Source organism: Musa acuminata, chromosome BXJ3-8, assembly GCF_036884655.1.
Source record: "Musa acuminata AAA Group cultivar baxijiao chromosome BXJ3-8, Cavendish_Baxijiao_AAA, whole genome shotgun sequence".
In the NCBI taxonomy this organism is placed as follows: domain Eukaryota; kingdom Viridiplantae; phylum Streptophyta; class Magnoliopsida; order Zingiberales; family Musaceae; genus Musa; species Musa acuminata.
In genome coordinates, this window is record NC_088356.1 from 48,312,876 (window position 1) to 48,332,590 (window position 19,715).

Consider the following 19,715-nt stretch of genomic DNA (forward strand, 5'->3'; position numbering starts at 1 on the left):
CTCTGCAATAAATTGGCACTGCTTCCTATGGTGAATTTTAAGGATAATCACACACACTCTCTCTCTCTCTCTCTCTCTTTCTCTCTCTTTATCAACCTCTTTTTTTTTATGTTTTCTTTTGCTACACTTTTCTTCTTCTTCTTCTTCCTCTCCTTCTCCTCTTTTCCTTCTCTTATTAGCTGCTTAAGAAAGTTTGAAGGAATTCCTACAAAACTGTCCATCCCACTTACATTTTTTTATTATTCCATTTACTTGCATGCTTTGTGAAAGAAAATAATTATTATCAACTTGACTTGATCAAATAAGGCAGGCAAATAAAACAAGGAGTGAGATGGAAGGTTGTGAATGAAGTTTTTATGACTTGTATGCATAGAATATCCACCTACATGGAATTTTGCATTCATGGGAAAGATATTGGATTATAGACTCAGGTCAGGCTAAGATATTAGATTAAGTCTCTTAAAAGAAACTTGAAGGGTAGGCTAAACCCTCTTTGTTTCCTTGCCCTTGCTGTGTAGATTAACTTACCAAAGGTGATGAATCCATCCCCCACCTAATTCAATGGTTTGGCCACTGGTCATTGTCTCTCAATATTTCTAATCCTCCTTCATTAACATGCAAGCTGTTGCTGCTTGGACTTGTCCAATTCAAAATTTCAGGTCAAGTGGTGATGGAACCCAACCCATCCTTCATTCATAAAACAGCCATTAAGACCATAATAAGCTTTATCTCAACATTTATGTGTCTCTGTACAATCTATTAAGATGTTGTATTAAGAATGTGACAACATAACATGTTGTAGTTAATGCTTATTTAAAATGTTCATTTATTATTATAAGGACTTTGGCAAACTTGGAACAAAATGACAGTGTGACATATTTTGAGGGCAATCAGTTACTTGTGTCATAGATTACTTAGGAGAATTTTGTAAGTTTAATGTTATAGATATTATGAGATTACATAAAAGTTTATATTAAACACTAATTTGATCTGATGCTTTTCTTCCTTGTGATGATATATATGATTGTAAAGTCATTGAGGATTTTTACATCCCACATTGGTTTTCTTATTAGACAAATTAAATATTATGTACAAGATTTTATCAGGAAAAACAAATAATTTAGATGTAAAATAGAAAAATGGATAGATGATTTTGAGTAAATTCTCTTGCAAAATAATACCATGGAAGGGAATAATGCATTACAATTTCTAATTATCAAATTTCTATAAGTATTTGGATCTATGTAAACTCACATGAACAAAAATTGGCTTAATAAAGATCAAATATGCATGAGATTTGATTTCAAGAAAGAAACTTGAGGTTAGGTTTTTTGCAAAAAACCCCCTCTTTGTTTGCTCACTCATAGGTTTGATGAGTCACTATCATTAATAATTATAAAAAGTCAAATCATCTTGTCGGATTCAAAAAAGCAAAAATAGACTTTTATAATTTTTTTTCTTATAAGAACAAAAAAGAAAATTTCTTATTATACTCATTATACTTACTTGGTCAGAAGAAAATATTGATTAGAATACTTAACTTATTTGAATCGGTCCCAACTTAGACTTTTGACAAAGATCCTTAGTGATGTGCTCTTGATATTTGATGTGGGGTCAATTTGTACTTAAGACTATTATTAGATAGGGATTCCTTCTCCACATGATCCGTCCAATGTCTATTTTAGGTTTCTGGAAGTAGAGATTAAGTTTATATGAAAGTGTGAAGGATAAGACTTAGATAATTATATCCTGATTTATCTCTTATAGTCGATCATTTCTTAATTGCTATCAATCAAAAAAATATTTTATTCATTTAAAAAAATATTTTTCTATTCGACAAATGCTAATAAATATTATAATATAAAATTATTATCGCCTCCTTGCACGAATGCCATGTGTTGAGTTTCGATTGGATAAGAATGTGTTCACTATAAACACTAGAGTATAAAATTATTATTTTTAGTATTATCCATATATCTTATATTTTTTTACATAACATACAATTTACATTATTTTTATAATTTTGTTAAATCTATGAGTCAAAATAAATCTATCCATCCATCCATGTTCAATTCAATCAATGACTCATGCATCCAAAGGTTCAAATGGTCAACGTCCGGTCCGATACCCTCTCATACATAGTCTTCTATAGAAGGTAAGTAAATCTTGAATAATAAACCACCTTCATTTGACTACCTCTTATAGTTTACACGATGATGGCATCAAATTCTTCATTTGCAAAACAATTATCACTACTTTGACTTGCTTCATCACCACCAACACACAACTTAATTAAAATTAATATTACATTAATCTACAACTCGGATGACCTATTTTATTTATCGAATTATTATATATGTGCCGGCCACTAATTAATATGATTTATAATTTTTATTAGTATATTATTGTATACATGATAATTTTATCCACATTTGAAGGTGATGTTTTTCACTATTTAATATAATATATATATATATTTTCTAAAAATATATAATGAAAATATATTTTAATTTTTAAAAATATATTGAAAAATAAAATATCCTTATCATCAACATCATCATCATCATCATCATCATCATCACTATTATTGTGGATGATACGAATTAGGTTACGAAGCAATGCTCAATGTGACAAGGGAAGAGAGACTATGGGCCCCACCCCATCTGTGTACCCTATCCCTTCATGACCTTAAAGTACTACGACTTAGGATAATATTTTCAGAATTATTATTGTATGGAATAATAGTGAGGAGGTGAAGACGTCGCCGGCGACAACGCTGCAGTTAAAGCCATTTCGCCATCGACGTGAGAGACTCGCTTGGGATTGCGCTGTTAAATGATCCGAATTCGACGTGGCCCAATTCCACCGTAACCGTGTGATTACCGTCACCCCGACGGAGCCCGACGCAGAAAGAACGCACGTAACGAGGAACTCGGCGTGCAGTGTAAGAACACAGCTCTCGAGTCTCCGCCGATTGCGTGCCAAAAAGATTTCGTGGCGATTTTGTGTCCGATCGTAGAAGAAAAGATCTCCTTTGTTGTCCCTTCCCCTACCTCGGTTTCAGATCTACTTTGTGGACTTTTTCGTTGTCTTTTTCTTTCCTACGTATATTGAGGCCTCTGGGGCTGGCCTTTCGCTGTCGGCGTCTTTGGAGCGTGAAGTTTGGAGCTTTGGGGATCAGGAGCGATGGGGAGTGGAGGGGAGGAGAGGGGGAAGGGGGCGGGCTTCGATGGCGCGATGGCGGCGGAGCTGGTGGCGGGACTGAGGCGGAGCTTCGCGTCCGGGCGGACGCGGAGCCACGAGTGGCGGGCGGCGCAGCTGAAGGGAATCGTGAGGATGATCGACGAGAAGGAGTCGGCCATCATGGCCGCGCTCCACGAGGACCTCGCCAAGCCCCAGATGGAGTCCTACCTCCACGAGGTGCCCGAATCCTCATCCTTGTTCTGTCTTTTTCTAGCCCTCGGTTTTCAGCCGCTGCAAAGTTGTGATCTTGTTGTAGGTACATGATGATGTTCCTACCAAATTGGATTACTTGTAGCTGCATGTTTATGCTGCCGTAGTATTTATTGTCTGCACGAACTTGTAGGAGTCTCGATACAAAAAAACTTCTCTATGCAATCGGATTAATTAGCGAGACAGGGAATTTAGTGGATTAGTCCTCTGATGTCCTTCATTATTTGGTTACAAATGATAATTTGATAGCTAGTTTTTAGTTATTTTCTGCATCTTTAATTGCTATCCGAGAGTCATTAATATTGTGTGAATTTATCATGGACCGATTAACACAATTATATCTTTTGTCTCGATAACAAGCCATATGGAGTCGGTCAGAGTTTTCTTGATGAGAAAATTTCCTATTCAGCTTTAAGGCATAGGTGGAGTGTAAGATGTCGATATAACAGTTCTTGGTTTTTGCATTCTGTCATTGCTGCATATGTTTCAACTTGGGATGTTGTAGTTATGTTAAGCTGATTTCTACTTGATACCTCCAAGTTCTAATAGCAATTGTTAAATCAATTATTAAATCTATTTCAAAGTTCAAATCAATCAAGAAATTTACATTGGAGAGTGATTTATATATGTTTAGTTCTGTAATCAAATCACAAATGGTTAGTCAAAGCAGAGACACTTTGCGGCGAAATACTATCTCCTGTCTGCTTGTGTTATACGATATTTGTCTGGTTATGGTGGATATAATGACTCAATTATTCATGCTCATATCCTCGGATTTGATTGTTACTAAAAAATTTGCAGTAATACACCGAAATAATCATAAATTAGCATTCAACTAACCATAAAGATAAATTCATACAGAATTTAACAGTTGTCATTATTAGCATAATTCGAAAATGACAGTACTTATGCATGGAGTAGAAGTTTATTGAATTGTTGCACCGTTAGCCTTACACGATAAGATTATATAATAATGAAATCAAGCTTAGGTAAGCAAATAATTCAAACCCTTCTTGCAGTGTAATGCCTCAGAATTTTTCAGAGGTACCAGAGCCTCATCTGTCTTAGCCTTATCTAGAGATTGGCATGGTACACTCAGTTAGGACTGTTAAAAGTCCTAACTTAAAAGATACAGAGTAGTAAAGGACTAAAGAATGTGAACAGAAGATTGACATAAAGTACATGGAAGATGGGGAAGTCAGCTCTCATCAATTATTCCTTGTTAGGAATTGTCAAGACCTTTTGATATAGGATGGTCAAATAACTGCAAGTCAATGGACCTTTGTGTTTTGATCAAAAATATCCAACTGGCTTAGTCCACAATGGCTAAAACACCATCAATATCTTTACGTACATTGACTAGACCAAAATTTTCAGCAAGACTACCTGCAAATCAAATAAATAAGACTAACTTTAACAAATTAGTTTAGTTCAACAAATTCTTAAGTTTCTGACAAGCTAAAGTAGTAGCAACAGCATGTGTCACAACCATTTCATGACTTTGTTAATTTGATGAAAAGCTGTTGTTTGAAGTGCTGTGAATCTCCTTGGATATACAATCTCATACTTTTCACTAACATCAATGACCTTCTAACATGGAATTCAATTGGCAACGTAGGCATAGACAAAAGCTCTTGTTGTTTCTATAGTTGAAAGGGTTTTATTTGGGCAAATTGATGCTCTCTCATGCCTTTCTACTAGTGAGTATTCTGAGAAAACTTGTCATCTGTATATGACCAATTGCTCATGGTGCAGATTTCACTTGCAAAAGCAGCATGTACCTTTGCCTTGAAAGAAATGAAACGCTGGATGAAACCTGAAAAGGTATCCTCAATATCATTCTTGCTAAAAAATCAAAGTCACATAACTGTTTGGCGTTCTTTAAATTAGCCTTGTAATATTAATGTCTTTAAATCTCTTCAGGTGCCAACTTCTCTTACAACTTTTCCATCATCAGCAGAGATCATTTCAGAGCCCCTAGGTGTCGTGCTGGTCATTTCAGCTTGGAACTATCCATTTCGTAAGTGCAAACTATGTGCATTTTATAAGTGTGTGGACTGAAGGTGGCTTGTTGGTTGTGGAATAAAAGGGCTCTTCCTATTATATTGTCACCGACTAGCTTTGGTATTAGCTATAGTTTGATAATTCCCGAACGGCTTCGATTTTATATACCTTATGTTATTACCTTAATTGGAGAGTATTAGATCTGTCTTGGCTTATACTGCTAGTTCACAATTCTATGGTGCTTGGATCCTACTTGACATGAATAAGTAACGGTAGTGATGTTCGATCTTTGCTTCTCCTTTATGTGTCATTGCTCGAGTGTTTTTTATTTAGTTGTTCTATTCTTTGGGTTGCATGGGTTTCTTCAATCTGAACTCAATGCAGAATTCTTTTGTCTTTCTCTTTGATAGAATAGTCATTCCCAAGTTACTCAGCAAGAAACCAATAAAAATGATCGATGTATGCAACATCTCTAAAATGCAACAGTAGATATCTTTGGTTCATATCGGAAGATTAATGTATGCAAGTTGGGTATAATTTTTGTATTTTAAGTTTTACTGTGTTTTTTGGCTACACCTGAATATCAACTAAGTCTGCTATGTTATAGATCTGTCGGATTCCGGAATCTGTCAAAAAAATTTTAAAACCATGCTTTCAGTCGTTTAACTTACCAAGTTGGGAAATTGTTGTTCCATTATAATATATGGAGTGAATGCACTTAAAATGTCCTGTTAGTGTCACTTGTAATTTTCTCAATGTTTGTTGATGTCAAGGTCATTGCCGTTCATTTTCTTGCTGTAATTACGTTTAGACTGTATTCCAGTTTGCTCTTTTAAAATGGCACTGTCAAATTTAAGGTACTTTGTCGCGACCCGGATTCTTGTACATCCCTGATTTTCTCTTTCTCAAGAGCAATAACAGTTCTTTTCTTTTGTTTTTTCCAGTGCTGTCTATTGACCCTGTAATCGGAGCACTTGTGGCTGGCAATGCTGTTGTTCTAAAACCATCAGAAGTTGCACCTGCCACATCATATTTTTTTGCAAAAGTTTTACCTGAGTACATAGATAACTCTTGTGTAAAAATAGTTGAGGGTTCAATCCCTGAAACAACAGCACTTCTGGAGCAAAAGTGGGACAAAATATTCTATACAGGTACTGACCTACTACTTCATGCTTCTTACCTTAATATAACTTTCTAAAGTTTTTTATAGATTTTTCAAACATTTTAAAGTGTGAGTCTGCATATTATTCCTATGATTTTTATGTACATATTTTTCTATTGCTCTATAGCCATTTAGACTTTAAAGAGCCTGGCTTTTGCAATTTTAACCGGCGGAAACTCCACAGGTAATGGCAAAGTGGGCCGCATTGTGATGGCAGCAGCCGCAAAGCATCTAACTCCAGTAGCCTTGGAGCTTGGTGGAAAATGTCCTGCTCTTGTGGATTCAAGTGTCGATGTTAAAGTAATTATCTTTTTGTTTTCTTCTTTGCTACAGATGTAGGATTCCTTGCGTTGGCATTAATGAGGGCTTACTCATGAAACTAATGTAGACTTGCATCTGAGTCTGTTTTTTCCAAACTGATGTATCCTTGTTTCTTGATCTTTCAAGGTTGCAGCAAAGAGAATTGCCGTAGGCAAGTGGGGATGCAACAATGGGCAAGCTTGTATCGCTCCAGATTACATCCTAACAACGAAGTCATTTGCTCCGACACTGGTAGAAGTTTCAGCATGAAATTTGATGATGGTTGTATCCTGCTTGTTCTAGTTTTTATCTTTTGACGACATTGACAGGTGGATGCTATGAAAAGAACATTAGAGAAATTCTACGGGAAGGATCCCTTGGAATCAGCAGATTTGTCTCGCATTGTAAACTCTAACCATTTCAAACGCTTGATGAGCCTTTTAGATGATGAGAACGTTTCTGGCACGATCGTCTACGGAGGCCAGCGGGATGAACAGCACTTGTAAGATTCAAATATTATCACCGCTCTTTATTAAAATGAAATCGAAGCTGTTTAACCTTAACATCACCATATATCCTTGCAGGAAGATAGCTCCTACGCTCTTGTTAGATGTGCCACATGATTCATCAATAATGAAGGAGGAAATATTTGGCCCTTTCCTTCCAATTGTTACAGTAAGATACTCTTCAACACCACAATACATGATCTTATAGAAGCCATCCTTTGTAGACTCACAAAGTTTCTGATAAAGGACACATATCTTGATTCGTCAGTTCGACGAGGTGGAAGATTGTATTGACTTTATAAACTCAAAGTCAAAGCCACTTGCAGCCTATCTCTTCACCAAAGACCGGAAAATAGAAGATCAGTTTGTAAAAAACGTCTCTGCTGGTGGAATGCTCGTCAACGATGTCGCCTTGCATGTGAGTTCCCTTATCCGATTCCGATAAATATATGTTCTACTTGCAGTTATGCCTTCAAGTCCACTGCTACTATCAATTCTTTTAATCATCAGATAAAATGACTCGAAAACATTTTGCAACTCAACTCTTTTTCTGTTCATGCAGCTCGCAAACCCACATCTGCCATTCGGTGGCGTAGGCGAGAGTGGAATCGGTGCTTACCATGGCAAATTCTCATTTGATGCGTTTAGTCACAAGAAAGCCATCTTATATCGTGGATTTGGCGGGGAAGCTCCTGCTAGATATCCTCCATATACACCACAAAAGCAGAGAATTCTTAGGGGACTCATCAATGGCAGCATCATCGCACTTGTTCTTGCTATACTTGGATTTCCGCGAGATTAAGCATATTTTCTATTTGATGGTCATGTATGTGTGTATGTATGTATGTATGAGATGTTCTGTTCCATGCCCTACGTATGTATGTATGTACGATCAAATTACTCAGATTCAGTAACATAAACTATCATGAAAAGATGAGTTGCATGCATTTGTCAAAGCTATGATGGTCTCCTTCCAAAGATTTTGATTGGGTGCCTCTTGATTCAAAAGCTTAAGTTACTGATAGGTCATATTATCCCTATTTTTAATCAAAATATTTTTTTACAAAAAATATAATTTTGACCTAACCACGATTAAACGGAGTCAAATTTGACCCGGTAAATTGGTTTGAATCGAATCATTCCGATCATTTAAATTGGTTTGAATCGAATTGTTCGGATCATGATGACGATGAATAGGTGTATTTAAATCGGTACTCGGATCACGACGATGTTGAATAGGTTTGAATCGAATCGTTATAGGTTCGAACTGATTTCGACCTACCTAATCAAATTGATTGAAAACTAATTTATGATTTTAAACTGTAATATTAAAATTAGCTCATGAATTAACATTTATAAATTGTGATATTAAAATTAGCTCAATATTACTACTGAAATTTTAGATGTCAGAGAGCTAATATTTTTTAAATTAAAATCAATTCGATTTGATTTGAACAGATTCTTCCAACTTAAAGAAGAATATCTCTTAAATCAAAACTATTTATAACATTAAAAATTAAATTATTACTGAACCAGTTTGGACCAAATTGATTTGGTTCGGTTCGATTCTGATTTGATTTGGTTCGATTTCGATTTGAACCGGCCTAACTAAGATGGGAATGGATGAATGAGTTGAGGCACACATATTGGCGCTCGCCTTCAAAGCCGGGGTTCGTGTGGTCACCCTCCTCTCTCTCGTCGCTCGCTTCCTCGCCTTGGAAGCAGTAAACACCGCTTTCTTTTCTATCCGGCAAAAAGGAGTAATTTTTGCTCCCTAAATCCGCTCCTCGTCTCTCATAATCGTGTGGCGTTGTCATCTTCTTCTCTCTTCTTCTAGTTCGTTTGCGATCCAATGCTCCGTCGAGCTCAAAAAGGTGCGATCTTTCTCTCTGCCCGAATGCTTTCTTTATTTTCCTCTGTTATGCGTCAATCATTGCTACTGGATGCCTGAGCTTGAACTGGAGAAGATTTCTCGCTTCCAGGAGATAAATTAGTGAGTTATCCTGCTAGTTTGTAGTCATCATGATTTGATTTCTTGGCATTTTAATCTGGACTTCTCAACCGCTCTGATGATCGACAAATTGAGTACCTCTCTAAACTTGACTCTGCTTTTAGATACATAGATCGAGCAGTATTGGTGTGTGAATCGAAATGCCATTCGGGAAAAGCTCCACGATGGACTTTAAGAGGTCATCATCGTCATCGTCGTCGTCGCAGTGCTCGACAGCGACCCTTGTTGTGTTCGTTGCTCTTTGCTTGGTTGGTGTTTGGATGATGACATCGTCCACTGTAGTCCCCGTCGACATGTCTGCCACCGAGATCAACTCGGAGATGAAGCAACAAGCTTCCGAGACTTATTCGGCGCCACTCGAAGAGAGTTCAACGGAGGTCTCCGGTGAAGCAACGAGAAGTGATGCCGACACCAGCGTGAGCGATCCTACAACTGAAACCAAATCCGAGTCGTCGGAAGAGCAGAAGCTGCTCGACAAAACAGCTGAAAACATGGCAGAAAAGACCCAAGAAGGCGAGCTTGGCAAGGATAAGAAGGATGATGATTCCACAAAAGCTCAGGCATATAGTGATGAGAACGGGAATACAGAAGGTGAAGAAGTGATCAAAGAAGGTGGTGAGAGAAAAGAAGGTGACCCGGAGAACGCTCAAGACAGGAGCTCAGAGGAGAATCCTCGAGAATCTGCAAATGGTGCGCAGGAAAATACAGCAGACCAGCAGACATATAGTGATGAGAATGGCAATGCAGAGGGTGGAGAAATGATTAAAGAAGGTGGTCAGGAGAATAGCCTCGACAAGAGCAGGGAAGGGAGTTCTCAAGAAACTACGGATGGTGAGCAGGAAAAGAAAGCCGACCAGAAGTTTGATGAAACGACAGAAAGTGAGCAAGACAAAAGCTCAGAACAGAGTTCAGATGAAACTACTAATGGAGATGAGAAACCAGAGGGTGGAGAGATGATCAAAGAAGGTGTTCAGGAGTATGGCCAAGACAAGAGCAGCACAGAGGAGCCTTACCAAGTAACTACTGATGGTGAACAGGAAAAGAAAGCAGATCAGAAGGTTAATGAAACGGCAGATGGTGAGCAAAACAAGATTTCCGAGCAGAATTCAGATGAAGCTAAGGGAGATGAGCAACAGAAGTCCGATAGCAACAACACATCAGAGCAAGATGGAAAGGATCAGGGTCAGATAGAGGAGAAAGGTGAGCAAAACGAAGACAAGGAGGCCGAAGTAAAATCCAACGAGACCATTACAGGGACGGGGAACAAAACGGAGGACAGTGTCTCCAGCGAGTTGTTTCCCGACGGAGCTCAGTCGGAGCTTCTAAATGAGACGGCCAGAACTCAGAATGGTGCATGGTCTACTCAAGCTGCCGAGTCCAAGAAAGAGAAAGAAGTGCAAGCTACATCAAAGGAAGATGGTACTGGGTACAACTGGAAGCTCTGCAATGTTACCACTGGGCCTGACTACATTCCTTGCCTTGACAATGAGGACGCCATCAAGAAGCTCAAGACTACTAAGCACTATGAACACCGCGAGAGGCATTGCCCTGATGAAGCTCCCACCTGTCTTCTTCCTCTGCCCGAAGGATACAAACAGCCAATCGAGTGGCCAAATAGCAGGAACAAGGTACCTCTCGTGCATTGCATCTATGTCAGAGAAAATTCATTTTCACAGTTCTAATGTTACTGCAGATATGGTATCATAATGTACCTCACACAGAGCTTGCAACCATAAAGGGGCATCAAAATTGGGTGAAAGTGTCCGGTGAGTACCTCACTTTTCCCGGTGGAGGAACTCAGTTCAAGCACGGAGCACTGCACTACATTGATTTCATCCAGGAGGTTTGCTTGTTACTCTTTTCTGCTTCTTGCTTACAAGTACTTTTGTCTTCATGATGTCAATTTATGGAGCCTCAAATGTCAGATCAGGTGTCATCATATACAATTCCTTTTGTTGTTTAAAGCTGTATCATTACTATGAAAGATGGATTCCTAGTGCAAATTGTTTGATCAGTTTTAGCATGATTTTGATCATTTCTTCTGTGCTACTCTGGTCTGTAGTCTGTGCCTGAAATAGCCTGGGGGAAAAATAGCCGTGTTGTATTGGATGTTGGCTGTGGAGTGGCCAGTTTCGGAGGCTATCTATTCGACAGAGACGTGCTCACCATGTCATTTGCTCCTAAAGATGAGCATGAAGCTCAAGTGCAGTTTGCTCTTGAAAGAGGAATTCCAGCTTTCTCAGCAGTCATGGGTACCAAAAGACTTCCTTTCCCTGGAATCGTCTTTGATGTTATCCATTGTGCCCGCTGTAGGGTCCCTTGGCATATCGAAGGTAGCTCAACACGAGAACAAAACTTGATGCCATGGAAGAGGTGACTCACAGGTAATCTGCTGGAATACCTTGCAGGTGGAATGCTGTTGCTCGAGTTGAACCGGTTGCTGCGTCCTGGTGGTTACTTTGTCTGGTCTGCCACACCGGTTTACCAAAAACTTGAGGAGGATGTTGAGATCTGGAATGGTAATTGTTCTTTGATCCACATGAACTTTCCTAGTATCAGCTTGTAAGAATTCTTTGTATGATCACTAACCTCTGCTGTGAATGTGAATGGTTGCAGCCATGACAGAATTGACCAAGTCCATGTGCTGGGAGATGGTGAACAAGACGAAGGATAAAATCAACAAGGTCGGCATCGTAACATACAGAAAGCCTTCGAACAACGAATGCTACGCGAAACGAAGCGAAAGCAGCCCTCCACTCTGCCAAGGCTCTGATGACCCCAACGCCGCCTGGTAACTCTTTTACTTGTCTTTCCATTTCATGGCAGTATGAGTTCAATGAATCAACGTGTTTGCACATGGCACGTCTATCTCCAGGAACGTCCCCTTGCAAGCGTGCATGCACGAAGTACCTTTGGATTCGGCCGTCCGGGGATCACAGTGGCCGCAGCAATGGCCGCAGAGGTCGGAGAATCCACCGTACTGGCTGAATAGCTCACAGATTGGAGTATATGGAAAGCCTGCACCAGAGGACTTCAAGGCAGACTTCCAGCACTGGAAACGCGTTGTAAGCAATTCGTATCTCAAGGGACTGGGGATCGACTGGTCTGGTGTGAGGAACGTCATGGACATGAGAGCCGTCTACGGAGGGTACGTGAAAACCATGCATTGTTAAGCTGCTCTTTCTGCTATCAGAAAGGATGTATACGAAGCTAAGAACCATCCTTTGTTTCTGAACACAGTTTCCATGCTATCAAACAATGGTGTTTCTCATCACTGCTTCTTTCAGTTTTGCTGCAGCTTTGCAAGAGGTGAACGCATGGGTGATGAACATCGTCACCATCGACTCACCGGACACTCTTCCTGTTATTTATGAGCGTGGACTTTTCGGGATGTATCACGACTGGTGTGAATCTTTCAGCACCTATCCTAGATCATATGATCTACTTCACGCGGATCATCTCTTCTCCAAAACAAAGAAGAGGTCGGCATCATGATATCCTTTTTGTACTCCTGTGGAGTTCATACATCACATCACTGACCAATTTGTCTCTCGCTCGGAGGGACTGTTAATATGCAGATGTAAACTATTGCCGGTGATCGCTGAAGTGGATAGGATTCTGAGACCGCAAGGCAAGCTTATCGTAAGGGATAATGCAGAGACACTTGAAGAGGTCGAGAGCATGGCAAAATCACTGAACTGGGAAGTCAGAATGGGCTACTCAAAGGAAAAAGGAGGATTGTTGTGTGTTCAAAAGACACTGTGGAGGCCAGAAGAAGTTGAGGCAACTGTGTCATCATTGTCTTAGAGCAAATGTAAATCTCAGATGTGTTTTCTTCTTCTTCTTCTTTTCTTTGTGTTCATTTGCTGTTGACAATAGAGGGATAGGCAATGGTTTGTGATTCTGAGTGGATTGTAGAATCACACAGTTGAGAATTCTTGGGATTTGATGTTTATATTGGGACCATGCACAGTGAGTCCTTTATGAATCATTTAGTAAGCTGAATTAAATTAAATATGCTGCTGGCTGCTCTCAAGTAATTAATTAGAAGTTAAATGAAAGGATTATGACAATAAATTGGCACAAGAAAGTAAGAAATAAATTTTAGGTGTCACAATATTCAGCATTTATTATTTTTTGTGTAAATAATAAAATGTTGGAGTGGTATGAAAATGCTTATTTTAACTACAAATTAATTTTTTTGGGTTGTGTTGTTGTTCAATGATTACATATAGGTGGTTTGAATAAGTTTGAAATAATACTTATCTGACCAAAATAATAATTTCATTTTGAATATGTTTACTTTGACACATCCCATTTGAGTTCGCCTTTAGAGGTGGTTTCGGATGCGGGTTTCTCAATATCCAGTCCATACCCGATCCGATTTGATCGAGAATGACATAATTGGGAGACCTTTCTCGGTATGGAAGAAGTATCGTTGGGGCGCGGCTTTTGTTCGAAGCCCATCGAGGAAGGAGCGGTAGCGAGCGCGCAGTGAGTAGGAGAGATGTGGAAGAAGGGGTGGAAGAGGAAGAACGAGGAGGGGGCCGGAGGCGATGGTGCTGCTCCCTCCAGGAAGTTCGCCAAGAAGGATTCGGATGATGATGGCGGAGACGATGGCATCGTCGTCTGTCAGGTTTGGACCGCGCACAAACCCTAGATTTATCTTCTTTTATTTTTCTTGTCTTGGGGTATCGCGATGTCGTGGATTTGCTTACGTGTGTTGTTCGTGTGTTAGATATCGAAGAACCGGAGGGTTTCGGTACGGCTGTGGCAGGGTAAGGTCGTGGTTGACATCAGAGAGTTCTATGTCAAAGATGGCAAGGAACTGCCCGGGAAGAAAGGTCCTTTCGTATTCTCTATCCCTTTCTTTCGGCCTCCTTCAGGCTATCGTTTTATGTTGTGTCATTTGACGAGGGAAAGCATTGCCTATATTGCATCGAGTCATATCGTTTTGGTGCTTGTTATTGTGCAATATGTGTCCCTTTTTCATAAGTAAGATGCACTGTGGTTACTGTTGTTGGAGTGGAAGTTGGACCACCATGGAAACTTATCGGGAGGGTGGAACAATGGGCGCGTGATCATGTTAGCCTACTATCTCGATAGGGTTTGGCATACTAAGAATAATTTTGGACCAAAAGTTATAGTATATGTTCAGTTGTTTAAGGTACTCAATTATTATGTTTGTACAAAGCATTGATAAGTGTATGGAGTTTTTTGAATGACATGGAAACAAATTAATCGGTACTTCGTAGCAACGTCTGGAAAGAAGTTAGTTGGGACTGGTTTAAAGATATAAAAAGTAGTTGATTTGGCGGCATGAAAGATTGGAATAATAACTTCATATGTTGCATTAGGATGGAAGAAGTTGGGTGGTGTAGAATAAAGACATAATTCTATGAGCTGTGAGGTGCCAATAAACTTTGAAGATTGGAATGTTATAAAGTAGAAAGTTTTTAGATATATCTCTTGCCATTTAATTCAATAAATATAAGGCAATAGAATGTGAGCTTAGTGCTAGTTTTGACAAAGCCTTCCAGGTACTTATCATTGTTATTGTGAGGCTTGATGGAGACATTCTATCATTTTCACATTTCAATTTAACCAAACTAGTGCTAATTATTGTTTCAGGAGTCGAAGCCCTTTCATGTAGTAAACTTTCAAGCTTGTGATAATGAGCAAAGAGAAATTACCATAAAAGATTTCTATAGTTATGAAATTTTCACCGATGTGAAATTCAGATTTCTGTGGTGCCAAAATTGTTCCTGTTGTGAAATCCGGGATTTTTTTTATACATGATGAATCTGATTGATATGTCATTTAGATAGAAGCGAGAAGAAACTTGGATAAAGTTTATCTGAATCCTAAGCTTTCCTCCAAGAGGGTATGGTTCTCTGATAGTTCCTGAAACAATTTCTTTGGAAATTGGAACTATTCCAGGTTCGTGATATATTAGTGTATATGCTACATTCGAAGTGGCTCTATATTTTCATAGATTTATGGGCATTAATCAACATTTCATTAACTATAACTCTGGGGAAGTAGAATTATCAAGCATTAATGGAATAGGATTATTAAGTTGATGTATACAATAGGAACTTGATTCTTTGAATAAATGTGATTATATCATGCACGATTGATCAAATCCTAGTGATTCTATGTTTTATACTTTTTATTATTTGCAACCAAAGCTAATGTCTTGAAGTTTGGACTTCTCATTTGCCACCAATTGCATTTCAATTTTCAGCTTTATAACCTGTAAGATGCATCATGCAGTACTTGCTTTTCTGACTTCTTAGGTCTAAGTAATGAGGACTATTTAATAGAGGATCAGCTACAGTAGACAGGATATCTTGGTGATTTTGGAATAATTTATTAGTAATGGAGATTCAATTTTGCTTTGAACAGAGACACATTATGGAATGATTTTCAGTGGTTAAGATGCAAGAGATTGCTTGCAATTCGTGACTTTGTCCAATGCACTCATACAATTGTTATCAAGTGTTTTTGTTAGTTAATTTTAGTCTTCTTCAAGTCCAATTTTTAGTCTTCTATGGCCAACTAAAGAAATATTAGTTAATATAGTTTAAGGTTGATGGAGTCCAATAGCGATATAGTCAACTTAAACATGCTTATTCTTTAAACAAATTTATCAAGTTGTTTGAACTATGAGTTAAACTGTGTGATTTGCCTTGGGAAAGGATGTTGAAGTGTTTTCTTTAAGCAATATTATAACAGATTGCTCTATACTTCTTATTACGTAATTTGATTACAAGTTTTACTTTTTATTTACTTGCCTTTCCTTAATGAACTCTTGATTCAAATCTGCTTTTGCTTGTGTATGGTAGAATTTGCTATGTGAATCTAACATTTAGAATTCTCTAGCTCATTCTCATAGGAACCTTGAATTTTGTTCCTTGTAAATAGGACAGTGAAATATTTTTTTTCGAGTTTAATTTTTTTAATAAGTAAAAATATTGTACCTAATATTATCATGAAGGGAATGATAGCTGGATGAGCAAAGAAGCTTTTGTAGGGTTATGTTAGCCTTTTGTTTTGCCCAAAATGTCTGTATATATTGTTAGTAGATGAAGCTATGAAGGTCCTTAGAAATGTTTCAAATGCTGATCACTAACTGCATAAAGTATGAAGTTTTCTAAATATTAAAAAACAATTTAACTGATAGTTGTTGATAGTAAGAAACCAGTTGGAACTAGTTCAAAGATATAAAAATGTGGTGAACTTGTGGGTATGAAACTTGGAAGAGTGACTTCATATGTTAAATATATGAAGAAGGAAAAACAGTTTTAAGGAATCAATACACAGAAATTTTTGACAATTGGTATTTGTAAAGAGGGAAGGGAGCGATTCATTGCCACTATTGTGAGACTCTGTTAATCTTGAAAATTCAGGAATATGATGACAGACTTAAATGTTTAAGTTAGATATTGTATTAGTAGTTGAAGATTTTTCATGTGGTAAACTTTATATTTGGTAGAATGAAAAAAAATGCTGATTTACCACATAAAATTGTAATAGTAATGAACCAATAATGCCATTAACCATTGGATATCCAACATTTCTGTCAGACATAATTTGTGTTATTGGCTTATCTCATCTGAAAAGAAATGAAAAGTAACTTGGATTAGATTCATTTTACTTTGAAGCTGCTTTCTGAGAGGGTATTGGTCTTTGGTAGATCCTGTGACAATGTCTTAGGAAGCTGGGCCCATTACAGAGTACTTGTTTGTGCAATTGAATGTCACTAGTGTATATGCTGTATGCAGTTTTAATGAAGCTCATAATATTATTGTCATGACAAGATGTAGGATATTTCATCTAATAAATTTGTGGGATAGAATTATCTAACCCTCACAGAGTTAGATTATTCAGTTAATGTATACACACTAGAAAATCAATTCTTTGTGTAAATGTGATTTGGTATGCAAATGGAAAATCCTATTGTCATAGCTTATTTGTGCCTGAATGACTCCGATGTTGATATTTCATTTAGTGGAGATACTTATACATACATTTATGTTATTAGAGTCTGGGCTTTTCATTTGCCTGTCATTGGTTTTCAACTTGTAGCATTATAAGGTTGAAGACCTTGAATCATTGAAGTTAAACACTTCTTAGTAGTTAGGATTATTAAGCAATACATTGCACAACAGTGAAAGTAACATCTTGAAGACACACTTAGAATGTGACTGTTGTGTTTTATAGTATTTAATTAACAGTTCAGATAGAAATTTGTTTTTGATGAAGGCGTGTTGCAAAACAAAATCTTGTGGTAGTTTGCCTACAAATTTTGAATGTATTTTATCAAAGGTTTGCATGTGCATATATCATTAAACCGGTCATGTTTTTGTGTTAATAAATTGTAGTTTCTTCAAGTCTAATTTTTTAACATTGTTTTTTTTGTGTAATTGATGCTGGTTTCTGAATAAATATTTTTATATAGCAAACTAAACATATTAGATAATATGTACTTAAGTTTAGCAGAGTGTAATTAAGGCATAATTGGCATTAGAACAATAACAATAACAATAACAAACGTTGTCCCAACAATTTTGGATCAGCAGGTATGGTCAAAGTTGAGCCTCCCTAAACCCAGGAGCCTTATGCAGTGAACTGTCATTTTTCTATGTATATTCAACTCCTGTCATCATTATTTTCAAGACAAATGTTTAAAATGTTTAAACTACAACACTAGCATGTCATGTTGTTTTTTTACCTTAGCATTTGAACATAGCAATATTATGTTTCTTTGAGCATATTTTGTATAAACTTGTGGAATTCTTCAACTGTTAAGTCTATCATATGGCTTTTCACTAATTATAGCTATATGCTTTGGCCCTTCAGGTATATCACTTCCAATGGATCAGGTATGTGTATACATATCTTCTTTAGTTTTGTTCTGAGCTCTTGTTACTTATGCAAACCATCCCTTTTACTGCTGATTGCCTCAAACCCAAGGAATACAATAACATGAGATGAAACTTAATCTGAATCCACCAGTGCTATTTTTGCTACATCTATGCATGAATTTGGAGGACAGCGGTCTGCCGCTGTTTATTGTCAAAAGACAAGAAAATAGCTCAAAGAAGCTTGATAGGATTATTAACAATATGATAAAATGATAATTAATTACATTATGTGTTCTCTTGTCAAGTTGATCCATTATTCTCTTGTTCTGTGTAGTGGAAAGTTATGCTGGACCACATCGACGAAATTGATGAGGCAGTAAAGGAGAATTCATAGTTTCCAACAGACCAAGAACTTGGAAGGAATTGGATCAGCTGTGTTTTGGCTTGGAGTAGTGGTCCGTCTTTATGGCTGGCGTGGATATACTCTTCAGCAATGTTGTGTGGCTAACAATGTGACTTCTATGTTATGTTTTAGATTGGACCGTGTGCCTTGCTTTTCCGTAAATCATGCTAATATATCCATCCGGATCATCTGGTAGTGTGAGAAGCAGTTATGGATCAACTGCTCGTAGTGTGCTTTGCTTTTTCGTAGATCATGCTAATATGCTCCTCGTGAAGGCAAGTGGTGTCGTTGACTTGTTAGGCAGATCCCAACCTCAACTTGAAGTTGGGGTCGTCAGAGCTCCTATCACTCTCGTTGCCGCCACAATCGTCGTTGCAGTTGGTGGAGTCCAAGTCGGTGCCCGTAAGCAATTTCAATGAGTTAAGTCTAGCCATAGTTAAGGGCTTTCATGGCGATGAGGCCCTCACCATTCGCTATGAGGCTAAGTGTTGTGGTATACCTGGGAGCCACTAGTCGTGGCAGGAGATTTAGCGGTCAACTGACGAGCACAATGTGGACTATATCAACTCTAGCGATGGATGGAGGAGGCTAGTGCTAGGGATTTGGAGCATATGAGTTAGGAGTGACGTCGATATCCATCACGATTGACTTCGCCATCGAACATTAAAATTATTTTTTTATCTTTTATTTTCATATTTTATCAATAAAATTGACGTTATTAAAGTAAATGAACATAGATGTTTTACTTTCATTATAACTATGTCAATATGATTTTTTAAAGTATAAGAACATACGAAACAATACTTAATTGATCCAACAGCATTAGTATGTAGTTTAATGTAATATTTATGGAAGAAAATTATTAAAATAATATAAATATTTCTTGGCTGGCTTTGACAGCTAATGTAAATATAGGATTTGCTATTTCTTTTGTTAGGATTTGTTAATGATATGATCAGGTGTCGGTTATTAAAAAATATTAATTAATAATCGAGAATCCGATTTT

General features: G+C 37.7%; 3 protein-coding genes across 3 annotated transcripts; all 3 read left to right on the forward strand.

Annotated features, from left to right (window-relative positions):
- Positions 1-2,765: 2,765 nt before the first annotated feature.
- LOC135646255 (aldehyde dehydrogenase family 3 member H1-like) lies at positions 2,766-8,372 on the forward strand. The gene is made up of 10 exons (XM_065165600.1): positions 2,766-3,420; positions 5,209-5,277; positions 5,377-5,473; positions 6,402-6,608; positions 6,804-6,919; positions 7,067-7,171; positions 7,249-7,421; positions 7,504-7,594; positions 7,694-7,843; positions 7,988-8,372. The coding sequence occupies exons 1-10, from the start codon at positions 3,187-3,189 to the stop codon at positions 8,225-8,227; spliced, it is 1,482 nt and encodes a 493-aa protein (XP_065021672.1). The 5' UTR covers positions 2,766-3,186; the 3' UTR covers positions 8,228-8,372.
- An 815-nt stretch (positions 8,373-9,187) lies between these two features.
- On the forward strand, positions 9,188-13,277 carry LOC135644474 (probable methyltransferase PMT25). Its single transcript, XM_065162061.1, has 9 exons — positions 9,188-9,299; positions 9,541-11,064; positions 11,130-11,279; positions 11,499-11,769; positions 11,845-11,955; positions 12,053-12,227; positions 12,312-12,584; positions 12,724-12,918; positions 13,015-13,277. Exons 2-9 carry the CDS (start codon positions 9,577-9,579, stop codon positions 13,241-13,243), a joined length of 2,892 nt encoding a protein of 963 aa, XP_065018133.1. The 5' UTR covers positions 9,188-9,299; positions 9,541-9,576; the 3' UTR covers positions 13,244-13,277.
- Positions 13,278-13,859: 582 nt separating this feature from the next.
- Positions 13,860-18,897, forward strand: LOC135644629 (RNA polymerase II transcriptional coactivator KIWI-like). Its single transcript, XM_065162370.1, has 4 exons — positions 13,860-14,072; positions 14,175-14,280; positions 18,302-18,324; positions 18,641-18,897. The coding sequence occupies exons 1-4, from the start codon at positions 13,944-13,946 to the stop codon at positions 18,698-18,700; spliced, it is 318 nt and encodes a 105-aa protein (XP_065018442.1). The 5' UTR covers positions 13,860-13,943; the 3' UTR covers positions 18,701-18,897.
- Positions 18,898-19,715: the final 818 nt, after the last annotated feature.